This window comes from Schistocerca gregaria, chromosome 2 (assembly GCF_023897955.1).
Source record: "Schistocerca gregaria isolate iqSchGreg1 chromosome 2, iqSchGreg1.2, whole genome shotgun sequence".
Taxonomy (NCBI): Eukaryota; Metazoa; Arthropoda; class Insecta; order Orthoptera; family Acrididae; genus Schistocerca; species Schistocerca gregaria.
The window spans coordinates 943,875,454-943,888,660 of record NC_064921.1 but is presented as its reverse complement, the minus strand read 5'-3'; the positions used below and the strand labels follow the sequence as shown (position 1 = coordinate 943,888,660).

The following is a 13,207-nucleotide window of genomic DNA, read 5'->3' as shown; positions in this document are numbered from 1 at the left end:
TTCGAATTTCATGTGGGTTCTGTGTATAAAAATTGAAACATAATAGTCGTTTCATTTGCAATACTCGGTCTTTTTGTAGACCATGCCCACATTCTCTTCTGGCGGTAGGTACCACAGTTCTGTTACTGCGCCATTTTATTTAATGAATGCATTCCGCAACAAACTAAACGACGTATTTGTCGGTTTTCATGTGTCACATTTTCATAAATATTAAATTTTTATGTATATTATTGTTACATACGCTTTATATGATACTTGTCCTTAATCTTCGGTACATTTGCAGCTGCTGTAAGGCCAAATTATTGTATACTGCTTTGAAAACATACTACTGGGGAACGGGTTCTTCAACTTCGGTGGACAGCAGTAAGTGAGATGAGAGCAAATAGATAAACTTTATGCATTCGAAATTCATTATGTTGAATATGGCGCTGAACTTTTCGCTTGTCACGCGTCGTAGTTAAAAGTATATCCCGTTGTAGTGATTGTTATTACCTAAAATAACACTTCAAAGAGTTTTGTATAGCAAGCTGGTATAGTGTTTTAAGATTCCAGAAGTGTTGGCTATTGAGTGTTCAAGATAAGTGTATGACATCCACTGTCGGTGCTGGGCGTTCCCAGTCGACGCCACAACTTTTCGCGTTGTTTCTGCGCAGTTGACCGCCACTGGAAAATTAAAACAGAATGTAAATGTCAGGGATGTTGGGCAGATCTTGCCTTTGTATACTCCACCGTACATTTCTTTTCACTGTCCTGATGTTCTCAATGTGCCGGGTAACATAATTTTCGATCTCAATATGCGCGAGGTATAATTTTTTTTCCAGTTCAAAGAACATAAACGTAGGACTTCTACAGCTCTGGTCTCTTCCATGTATAACTTCGTGATCTCCGTCATTAAAAACAAGTAATCGCATTGCGGGTGTTTTAAGAATATGAACGTTGACGCTTGGGCGTTAATTCAGCAAATTATATATGTTCTTTGCAGACTGTATGTGCAGCAGATACATTTCATGTGAACTTGCAAATGAAAAGTGTTGGTGAAGCAGAAGACATCTTCAATGGGTATAACGTAGTCGTTCAACAAGCACACAGAATTTCTACACGTATCAGTGTTCTACATATAGAAATATGGCGGATATTACGTATATACTAATTGCACAATGTAATGTGGCCATTTATGATATGTGTAAATCGGCGGACTTCCTACTGCCACGGAATGTTTACACTCGTTGTCAGCCTCACGTACTAACAATATAGTGTGTCATAATAAGTAGGCATTGCAAAAACAGTGTAGATTCGTGTGCAGTGTCCTGCGTAATGGCTGGCGGTGGTCGAAAGGAAGAGGTTACGAAGAAAAAACAAGAGACGAAATGGCTGTGTGGAAAAAGATAGTGCTGCCTACATATACGCCAAGGCGACCCCAGATGTGATTAAGACCTTTCTTCGTATATCGGCACTTCATTAAATTTACGTTCTTAGATTCCATTCATTTCGTGTCGGTGAAATTAACTTCATTGATATATTCCATGTGGCAGAATGAGCCGCAGTGCTTTGTTATATCCGTCTGTCTGGTGGGCCTAATCCGTAGTGGAGAACCAACTAAAATTGCTAGTGAGGAATATGAGGAAAAAAGTATGACGGTGAAAGTTTGGGTCAGACGTAGAGTCGTAGTCAGCTAACCTAATGGGTAAGGCTACCGCTGACGGTAAACAGAAAATCCAAGCTCAAGCTCCTGGCAGGTAGAAGTTTTTTCAGTTACCACAACCTATTCATATTTTGCAGTATGTCGTAATGTTGCTAATTTTACGCCCTCCCCCGTTAAGTACAGTTTTTTTCAGCGTTACGCACATCATAAAGTTTCAGTGTTAATATAATCTTCATTATGCTGTTGCGTAGTAAGTGCCTTATGATTATGCACTTAAAAAGAAAAATGAAATGATCGTATGGCATTGTTGGCTGGGAGGCTCCATGCGGGGAAGTTCGGCCGCCGTATTGCAAGTTCTTTTTAGTTAACGCCACTTCGGCGACTTGCGAGTCAATGATGATGAAGAACACACACCACCTAGTCATCACGAGGTAGAGAAATCCCTGACCCCGCCGGTAATCGAGCCCGGGACCCCGTGCGCAGGAAGCGAGAACGCTACCGCAAGACCACGAGCTGCGGACACTTCCGTCATTGCTCCCTTATTTAGGTACCTTTTATATATCTCAGCGGCAAAAACGCCATTCCCGAAGCAAAATGCCAAGGTCGAAAAGCAGCGCGGAAAGACCTGGGTAGGCGGAGTGACCGTAGCCCAGCTAAATAGTTCTGCTGCCGGGGTCAGCTTAACCTGCGTTCCGTCGAACGAGCGAATGAGAAATAGTGTAGTGTGCCTAGACTATTTAGTTTGTATGCTGGCCAGTATATAACTCTCTAAAGAGCATGCATTCTTGTGTGGCCACCGTACACTCAGGGTATACAACTGAAATGCGTCTAGACGATCATTCAGTTTTTTCTTCATGTAAGGCGGGTTTTTGTGTAATGTAAAATTGTACACCGCAGACGCAGCCAAAATAAATCGTTTCCCTAACTGTTGCAAACTATAATGCCATCGGTCTCAGTTCTGCCCCTTTTTTGTTTATTTTATTTTACTTTTGCCAAAACGACCGACCCTATGCAACTGCAGTTCAGCATATTGCTCCGTCAAAACTTGACGTCGCACGGTGTCAGTTCGGTACTACCCGCTATTACTTCAATTTTGACAGCTGATAGCTCTTTTTTTTTCTCCCTCACTGGTTGCATTACCTGCGTTAGCAGCATCGAATAGATGTCCGTCACACAATTAAATCAGACTTGTCGCATAGGAAAGGGATTGCCTTTCGTTGAAACACTAGCATCTTCCTAAGTTGAAGGCCCATAGAGATCGGGCATTTCGAAAGGACAGCACGAAAATATTCTAAAACAATCGAATGTAGAAACAATAAAGAAGTGCCAGGAAAGAGCACGCTGCAAATCTTCCAGGAATAAAATATCTTCAGAAGTAGTTTCGATGGTGTAGTGCAAATCATTTTGTTAAGTAAAATGATAGACGTAAAGAGAGGGCACAATTACTGTATTCATTATGTAATTTTGTTAAGAAGTGATAATGGTCCATAATTTTATGTTGATAGTCAATGATCCTTACTGACTCCAGGTGCAGTTAAGATAAGGCTCATTTTTAGAAGATTCTGGTAATTTCGAAATCAATAAATGCCCATGCTTGTCCTAAAAGAGCTGAGATACTCTTGACCATTCGTAGAAAGCATTTTTTTATTTTTTTATAACTAATTCCAAGTCTTCTATCTAGCTAGCCACATAAATCACACGGCACGAAAATACCAGTTATTAAGCTACTTGCGAGTATGAGTGTTTTCCACGAGTAGATGAAGTGTACACATAGTGTCAACCTTACTCCACTGTAAGTTACCAACCACTACTGCCGGAGCCGTCGCGGACTTTTATATTTGCACGATATTTTTGTGGCGTAGATAGCTCTGAAATTGACAAGGTCAGTGGAATGTTTAGCTGAGAACTGTATAAAATAGTGGAGTAATTGTTATCGTGAAAGGTCATTACGCACGAAGCTTTCCGTGATTTGGGGGATACAGGATTACTGAGTAAATGTTTACTTTTCTGTTTCAGATAGCGCCTTCGGCTAAAAAACTATGGGGAGTAGAAGAACAAAAGGACGACAGTAAAGGCATTCTGACGCTAAACGACCATCAAATGTGGCGCGACCCTACATGGAGTACTTCGGGTAAGTTCAACATGGGATTTTTTCACGATATGATCATAGCCAGTTCACGTAGTGTATGAAATTAAAGTATTTCTGGATAAACTGACCTGCCTGTTTGAGATTTTAGACAACTATTTAAAATTTGCTACACTGATCTGTCAGTGAAGTTCATGCTCCATTTTGTGATCATGCACCCTTCTCTCCAAAGTAGACCACAAAGGATCAATAATATTGAGATCTGATGACTGTGGTGGTCAGCCCAGATGCGACAATTCATCTTCGTGTGCACGAAACCAGTCCTGGACGATGCAAACTGCACTATACAATGGGATGGACGTGAACAGCTGGAATTGGCGCATAATCCCTGTCAGTAATGTGACTTTGCAGAGTCCATGGAATACCACGGTATGTCTGCCAAAATCATCACTGAACCCCAGCCATGTTTCACGCAAACTCGACTGGAAATTGGAAAAGTGTGAAACGAGGCTCATCTCACTAAATGACATCTTCCATTGCTCCATAGACCAGGTTTTATGGTTTCGGCACCACGTTTTACGGACATTTGCATCACTGATGAGTGATTAGTGTTTTTGGGATTCCAGCTTTCTCAGCTACTAGACGAGCACCAAAAATTTGTCCACGTTCGAATTCGCGCAACTCCGATATAATGCACTCACAACTGCACAGAACACGGCTGTGACAACGACCGACACTAGAATCGTATGCAGGACTTCGCACAGATGCCTTCCATGGTAAAATACAACAGCGCAAGCTGCGGGCTTGGTTGGCGTCGGCGTTGGTGTTCAAGCACACATTTCTCGCGGTGTTTCCATATTTTTGTTCAAACCCTGTTGTACGTTCTTAATTTATATATTACACAAGTACTTTGCATTATTCCAACGACCGGGTTGTTTCCATCAGGTCACTTGAGCGATGTGGAAGTAGGAGTACAAAGTTAATAAATCAATGTATCTGCGTCTTTTAAGTATTCCGCTATAAAATTGTTCCGAATAACATCTGCAACTACGCGATTTCTTCTGCTTTCTTGTACTTCGTACATGCCAATGTTATACGATTCGTAGCAGTGTTGTCAGTTTGACCCTGATCATAACTTCTAATAGAATTTTTATTGTATGTAAATGTGGTGATCAATATCCGAAAGGTATGCGTAGTAATACTAGTAAATCTTTTCCGTCAGTTTAGTATTTCTAGTAAATCCAGTGCGCCAGTTGTGAAAGTGGACCAACTATTTTTCATACATAGTGTTCCTGATCGAACAATTGACGATATGTGAACAGCCTGTAATTTTGTTCGAAGAGGTTTCGAGATTGCCGCCAATCGTAATAAACTTCACGATATTTTAATTGACACTTGCTAGACATCTCTAGGTGAGCCATAGAAGACTGGCGAAGACTTTTTCCGCTCCGCCTTATATAGCGCGCTGATCTACTGTCTCGCATGCGTCAGTCACAGTGACTGAAGGACCACACGGCCCGGCGCAGCCTCCTCACTGGTGGAATCAGATGTCTTCGGCGTTGCCGCAGTCGTCGGTATATTCCGGCGTCTTCGTCTGGAGTAAATCTCTGAGACGGCGGGATTTCACCCATTATCCAGCATGTAGGCGCTGTCACGCGACGGGTATTTCAACGGATTCTTTTATAATGGAGTCCCAAAAAGAAGTTGTGTGGCCAGAATTAATGTTTTGTCATACTCCGTTGAATGTCCGTTGGAGATACATGTTCCGCAACTACAGACTTGGGCAACGTTCTTTCACTGTGCTTGTTGTTTGTCCTACATAGACCATACTTCACTGGCAAGGTACTTTGTAAATTCTCGCCTTCCGCAATAACAAGTTATCCTTCACTGATTCCAGGAAGTCCGAAATCTTAGATGGTAGGCGAAAAATCTCTTTCAACTGAAAATTACTATGTATCTTGCTATTTTGAAGGAAATATTTCGAACGAAGAGAAGAAAAGTTAGGAACTCTGCTGCTGCGTTCTTCTCTTAATCGAATACCGCGTTCTTGGTTTTAGCTGAGAATGCACTGTCAATTTCTCGGGTCGAGTTTCCATTGTCTGTGAAAACTATCCTTAAATGTGCAAGCTCTTCTGGTAAACTGTCTGCATCCTGTACTATGTAGGCCCTGTGTACAAGTGTTATTAGCACACTCATAGGTTAGGGTGGTTGATGGCAAATTGAAGAATACAGGTACAAATCACTGTGAATGGGCTTACGGTAAATTGAATGTCCCAGAGAGCCATCAGTGTTATGTCTATCCAAAAAGATGCAGGAATGGGAGACAACCGTCTTTCTCTAATTCCAAAGCAGTGATGTCCGACTGTAACTGTTAACCAGTTAGTACCGAGGAATCAGCAAGAGGTACCTGTGTTGGTTGAATTCTACTTTTGCACCTACAGCAAGTGCGATTCTTCTCTTACGTTTTTTGAGTGGAGCTGAAGAAGCTGTACGACACCTTGCTATGGATGCTGCCGAAGAAATAAGTATGGAAACTTGGCGCTCTCTTTTTAATGTCCTCCTCACCCCAGTATTATAACCTCTGAAGGAAAGAGCTTGTTGTGTTATCTCATAGTTTGTATTTGGAGATGTATGGCCTATCTAGTTATACTATGTACATGAAGATGAATCACGACCCTACAGACCGTGTGCAAGGGAAGACGTGTACACTCATGAATTGGGTTGGATTGTTTTGGGGGAAGAGACCAAACAGCGAGGTCATCGGTCTCAACGGATTAGGGAAGGACGGGAAAGGAAGTCGGCTGTGCCCTTTCAAAAGAACCACCCCAGCAGTTGCCTGGAGCGGATGGGGGAAATCAAGGAAAACCTAAATCAGGATGGCCGGACGCGGATTGAACCGTTTTCCTCCCGAATGCGAGTCCAATATGCTAATCTCTGCGACACCTCGCTCGGTACTCTTGAATTCTTCTTCGTTACCTCTAGAGACCATGAAGAACTTAAGACCACATGGCGCGCACCACCACCACTGTATGATTTTTCTAAAGTGCACAAAGAAGGCCTTTCTTTATCACCTATAGTGAGTAATATTGACACCCCCACATAACGATTTAGGCAAACATCTTGCTCTCTTTCTGAGATCATTGGTTATCAAATGTCGAGATCATACACGAAACTCTGCTGATTTTATCAACAGACAGGGGGCTTCCACCTGAGCAGTTCGGATCTTCTAGTGAGCTTTGATGTACTATGTCTCTTTACAAGGCACCTCTTGCTGATTCCTGGGCACTAATTGGTTAACAGTTTCAGTCGGACATCACTGATTTGTTTCGGTACGCTCTTCCGCCACCCTATTTTATGTTTAACACAGAATAATCTGAACAGACTGACGGCGTCGCCATGGGCAGCCCCTTGTCTCCCTTGGTGGCTAACTATTTTGTGGAGGATTTTGAGGAAAGAGCACGTGAATCAGCGGTTCTTAGACCGTTTTTTGGAGGTACTTGATGATACTTTCATAGTGTGGCCACACGGAGAAGGTAAGTTAATGGAGTTTCTACATCATCTAACTCCATTCATGAGAACATCCGATTTACTACGGTATTAGAGAAAGATGGTTGCCTCTCATACTTGGATGTTTTGTTTAGATGGAACAGTGATGGCTCTCTGGTACATTCAGTTTACCGCATGCCCATTCACAGTGATTTGCACCTCCACTCTTGCCATCAACCATCCCAAACCATGAGTGTGCTTAAAAAACTCTTGTACGCAGGGCCCATACAGTACAGGATGCAGTAAGTTTACCAAAAGAGCTTTTACATTTAAGGACAGTTTTCACAGACAATTTGGATAAAGAGAAGAACGCGGCAGCGGAGTCCCTAGATTTTCTTCTCTTCGTTTGAAATATTTGCTTCAAAATAGGAAGAATCCTTAGTATTTTTCAGGCGAAAGTGATTTTCCGCCAACCTTCTAAGATTTCCGACCTGCTCAGATCTATTAAGGATAACTTGTTATTACGGGAGGCGGGAATTTACAAAGTACCTTGCCAGTATGGGATGGCCGATGTCTGACAAACAGTACGCAAAGTGAAAGAATGTCGCACAGAGCATAAACGTTGCACTCTCCATCTGAGACCCAGCCAGTTTGCAGTTCCGGAACATAGTATCTCCAACGGACATTCAACGGAGTACAACAAAACATTAATTCTGGCCACAGCAATATCTTTTTGGGACTCCATTATAAAAGAATCCGTCGAAATACGCATCGCTTGATAGCGGCTATGTGCTGAATAATGGGCGCAATCCCGTCATCTCCGAGATTTGCTCTAGACGAAGACGCCATAATACTCAGATGTTTGCGGCGAGCGGCAACGCCGTAGATAGCCGATTCTTGCAGTTCAACCAGTGAGGGGGCTGCCACTGGGCCGTGTGGTCCTACAGTCACTGTGACTCCGACGCAAGCGCGGCAATACTATCAGCGCGCTGCGTAAGGCGGAGTGGAAGACATCGTCGTCAGTATTCGATGGCTCACCTGCAGATACCTGGCAGGTGTCCAATTTCAATGTCGTGGAGTGAAGTTTACGACGACCGGCTGCAATCCCGAAATATCGTAGAACATATACTTCCCCGTGCAAACCTTTGAATTTTACTATCTGTAAATTCCCTGAAACACTCAAACCTTTTTGGAAAAGAGAAATAAATGACAGATGGCAAAATTGGTGCTGTTTATCCAGCAACAATACACTTTGTGAAACCTTGATATGTGGCTAATCAATTTTATTGCCGGTTTCTTGCATATACAAAGTAGTATTTTTCAGAATTATGTGAATCTCATACGCATCCTTTTACACTCATCCCACGATTAAATTTTCAATATAGGTAAGAGCAAAAGTAGAATGCAACCAACATCAGTGTTGGCATGTAATATTTAGGATTTACTGTTCATTTACAAGCAGATTTTTTTTCAACGGCCGTCCGTGAAGACATGAAGCCGAGAAAAGCAATCAACTTTGGTATTTAAAATTTGACTAAACATAGGCAGTTAGTGTCTACATATCAGACGATGTGTAGTAAAGAAATTTGGATTTTCGCTTCTGGCGAGAAGCAGGATCTATGGAAACTTATACTAGGGGTTAAAATGTTGAGCTAACTATCCATAAATGTTCCATGAAAGATAGGGAAAAAGTAGATTCTCACTGTTTAATGTAATAAAACATAAAGGAGATACAAAGAACGTAACGTTATACAATTGTACCGATCTAGTAGCGATATGTAACAGCCGATGAATTATACGGATTGCACCACATGAACGGAGAATTCATGTAAAACATAACTGCCAATGGAAAACTTGCAATCAGTTTTTAAATTATTTATGAGTTTTTTTCCAAGTGAGATTCACTGATTGTGCAGATCCTCTGGTAAAATTAAATATGGGCAGATAGCGTGAACGTTGAAGCTTTATATACAGACAGTAGTTGGAGGGAAAACTTAGAAATCAGTCAAGAGCCACCGAAAGCATACGAAACAGAGTGGGTGACAGTTACAGAGGTTTATGTGACGAGTGTTTCATGAATGCTACCTGTTAGTGGTTAGGAGGAATGAAGATGATAGCATATCCGTTTCTCGTGACGCGCTCTGAACAGAACAGAGGGCTGCGCGCGCGAATCGATTTCCGATTGCCGTCTGTTACTAGCTATCGCGGCGCGTTTCCGTAATCTTCTTCGGCGACAGGTACCGCCGGCTCGGCTCGATATCCGTTCAGATGGGACGTGCCGGGTGCATGCCGCCAGCCGCCTTAGCGCAGAGGACTCTCCACTCGTCTGTTGGCGTCGGAGCTGTTTGTCTAGCGCGTTTTGCTCTGGGGGCCGGAATATGAGAGATTATTGCAGTATTGTCTCCTGCCTCTCGCCGTTTCGTTGAGAAATATGGAAGTTCTCGTTCAGTATGTGAGCGTGGAGTTTAGACTTAAAAATTGATACTTAAGAAATGTCGTTTCCGAAGGTGAGACATGGAGTTGTTTCCTGGGGCCAATTCCGTTCTGATTTTTTCCACAAAGTGGAATGAATGAACTTTCGGTGACACATGTGACGAGTTATGTGCACAATGCTATTATAGACTGATTTTAATGTTCTCAGTACATAGCGAATCGCTTAATAATTTTCGGATAGAAATACAGTAAGTCTCTGTGCACTTGCGCATTACCTTTGTCGGTTCGTTTTACGTAACTAATATGGTTTAATTAATTGTTAAGGACAGTCAGTAGCAATGCTAGGTTGTTCCGCTGTCGACTGTAGCGATAATCGTGGAGGTGGCCTCACTACGCTAATGTTTAATATTTCCAAGAAATGAAGAAAGACTCGAACAGTGGGACGATAATCGTCAGGTCGACTTCTGAAAATGTAAAAATAATTCCTTTCTGTAGGAAGTGCGTATTTTGGTCTGTAATAATACCATTGGTAATGTTTAACCAGTGACGTTTCGATGTGTCAGTTGGTAATTAAAAACTTGACAGTGTTGTGGTGTACAATTTGTGTGTTGCTAGCGCAAGAACAAAATGGAAATATATCATTTTCTCAATACCAAACATTTGTTACGATATCTGCAGTAGACCCACATAAATTGTTAGATTCATTTAGTGGATAAAAACACTGTACCTTATGGATAACAAATACAGTGTTTTATCATGAGATTGTGCCAGACTACCAATCCATACATCTCTCGGGTGGAAGAAGTCTTCCATATAACCATTGTTGCTGTTTCCTAAGGTGGCAGTAGTGCAACTGGAATAGAATGCGTGCGGCGAAGACGTAGCATGAGCAAAGTGACTGTTTATTTTCCAGGGTTTTTGGGTGAATTGCTTTGGCCGTAGCCGAGACAACAACCAGTTCTTCCCAACGTCAGTGGGTTTCAGATCGAGACTCGAAGGAGCCGATCATAACAAATCGATTGCTTTCTTTGGTGCTGCTTTGCGGACAGGAGTTTCATCTTGAAGTTCTTTGTTTATTCAGCATTTAGTGACCTGTTAATCTCTAACTGCTGAAAGGGTTCCCTTGTATACACTTTGTCAAAAATTACCTAACTAACTTTGCTTCATTATGTCAGACATTGTCAGATAGTGAACAGAAGTATATAACAGCGTGGTTCAGATGCAAAGTTAAACTGAAAAAGCCAGACCTTTAGTAACAGGAAGTACGACCATACCTTCAGTAACAGTATAACGCATAAGTACTTCAGTGTTGGAAATTAGCTCCATGGTTAACAAAAACTTCACGTTATTTGTAACTTTACATGGAAAGTGCCATGTCGGTACTTGTACACGATACATGTAATCTTTCCTTTGCGCCTGATTGTCTTTTCCTCATTAATTTATACCTCCTACAGTCTTCTTTCTGATCTCGACATCCACTTACGTTTTGATCTTTATTGCGAAATGCATTTAATGATAGTACTGTCAGCATCGCTTTTTGCAAATTATTTGCCGAGTAGAGACATAACGAAACGTGAATAAATGCCTCACGGAGTTCTTGCCCCGTTGGAATTCTGTGAAATCTCAAGCGTGGGATTCGTACAAATCTGACGCGGTAGGAACTCTGTAAAGTATTTATTAAATAATGTTCAACGCAAAAAATTACGTTGTCAATGAAGTGATCCAAAAAAGTAACACTAAAACCGTGGCCACCAATGATATGACAACTTCTTATTTAGATGTTCCAGAAATGTCTGATTCACGAGATTGAAAGGTATGTCGCGTTGGGTGAGCCTTCTTGTTGTGTAAAACATAGTACATGCGTGGCTTAATTATGTGGAGAAACGACAAAGAAAGAAATGTAGCAGCATCTATAGAAGGTGAGCTGATTAGAAGTAATGTAAACCTCCACCTAATATGAATTAGTGTCATATTTGGCATAGAAACCAGTTTTGTTCAACGTATATATTAATGTCTGTAAAATTTCGTCAGTTGAATTTTATATCATTTATCGCAGACACAGCAGCATTTCCTTGAACGTAAAAGGAAATACCGTGCCTTCGATTGCTTTAATTACTACGGGTAGCTTGGCAATAATAAGATCAGAGGAATTTGGTTGCCAGAAGAGATGTTAGTCCATTCTATTTCACACGTTACCAATACTGGAAACTGTGTGAGATAGCACATCTTCATTGATTTGATTTGTTGATGGCAGTACTAGTTCAAATGATATCTGAAACTTGGCCATTTACGTATCCTTTGTACGAGATAATCTTCCATGTACTACATTTCCTCCATGCTTCTGACATTGACAGTGTGGATTACACAGTTCCTCTGGTGTTACTTTGTACGTAAACACGTCCTTGTTTGCAAGATTTTTGCACATAGCAAGTGCACAGCATCGAATACAGTCAGTTTGTTGTTGTAGATTTATGAGAGAAAAGTGTCCCTCATATTTCTAACTTTTTCGTACCGTTCTCGTCGTTGTTATCTGCTCGTTCGATCTGAAATGTTGGGATACATTTCAGAAGTGTTTAAGCATAAGATCGTATGCCAGCTCTTTCGAAAACAAACAGCAGTTCCCCAATGTCCTGCTAATAATTTGAATTATTCTGCTTACAGTGAGGTGACAAATGTCATGGGATACCACCTTATACTATGTCGATCCTCCTTTCCCCGGCATAGCGCAGCAACTCTACGATGCATATACTAAACAAGTCCTCTGCTAAAGTATTGAGCCCTGCTGCCTCTATAGCCATCCATAATTGCGAAAGTGTTGCCGGTGCAGGATTTTGTGCACGAACTGATCTCTCGATTGATTCAGTCGTGCAAACTGGTAGGCCAAATCATTCGCTACAATTGTCTGGAATGTTCCTCAAACCAATCGCAAACTGTTAGGGCCCCGTGACATGACATCGTTGTTTGGGAGCATCAAGACTATGAATGGCTGGCCTCCAAGTAACCGAGCATAACTATTTACCGTCAATGATCGGTTCAGTTGGAGCAGAAGTCCCAGTCCATTCCATATAAGCACTGCGCACACCATTATGGATCCACTACCAGCTTGCACAGTGCTTTGTTGCCAAGTTGGATCCATGGCTTCATGGAGTCTGCACCACGTTCGAACCTTTTAGCATGAGCGCTTACCAACTGAAATCAGCCGTCCAGAGTCCAACCAATATGGCACGAGCCCAAGAGAGGCGCTGTAGGCGATGTATTGTTAGCAAAGTACTCGCGTCAGTTGTCTGCTACCATAGCCCATTAACACTAAATTTCGCCGCACCATTTTAACGGGTACGTACGTCCCACATCGATTATTACGTGTATATCACATAGTGTTGCTTGTCTACTCAAACGCCGCTGCTTTCGGTCGTTAAGTGAAGATCGTCGGCCACTGCGTTGTCCGTGGTTCAAGATAATGCCTCAAATTTAATATCTGTATCCACATCTCTCTGCAGGTGGCAGCTTTGACATATGATGAAAAGTATTTAAGGCTTTGGAAAAGATGTTGCTATAATACT

At 41.9% G+C, this 13,207-nt stretch overlaps 1 protein-coding gene across 15 annotated transcripts in view; it reads left to right on the top strand.

Moving 5' to 3' along the window:
• Window positions 1-13,207, top strand: part of LOC126335395 (pumilio homolog 2-like) — a 550,606-nt gene that overhangs the window by 243,346 nt on the left and 294,053 nt on the right. For all 15 annotated transcript variants that reach the window (XM_049998621.1, XM_049998625.1, XM_049998620.1 and 12 more), the window contains one exon: window positions 3,659-3,773. In XM_049998621.1, the coding sequence (XP_049854578.1) occupies window positions 3,659-3,773 (115 nt within the window). The remainder of the gene's footprint in view (window positions 1-3,658; window positions 3,774-13,207) is intronic.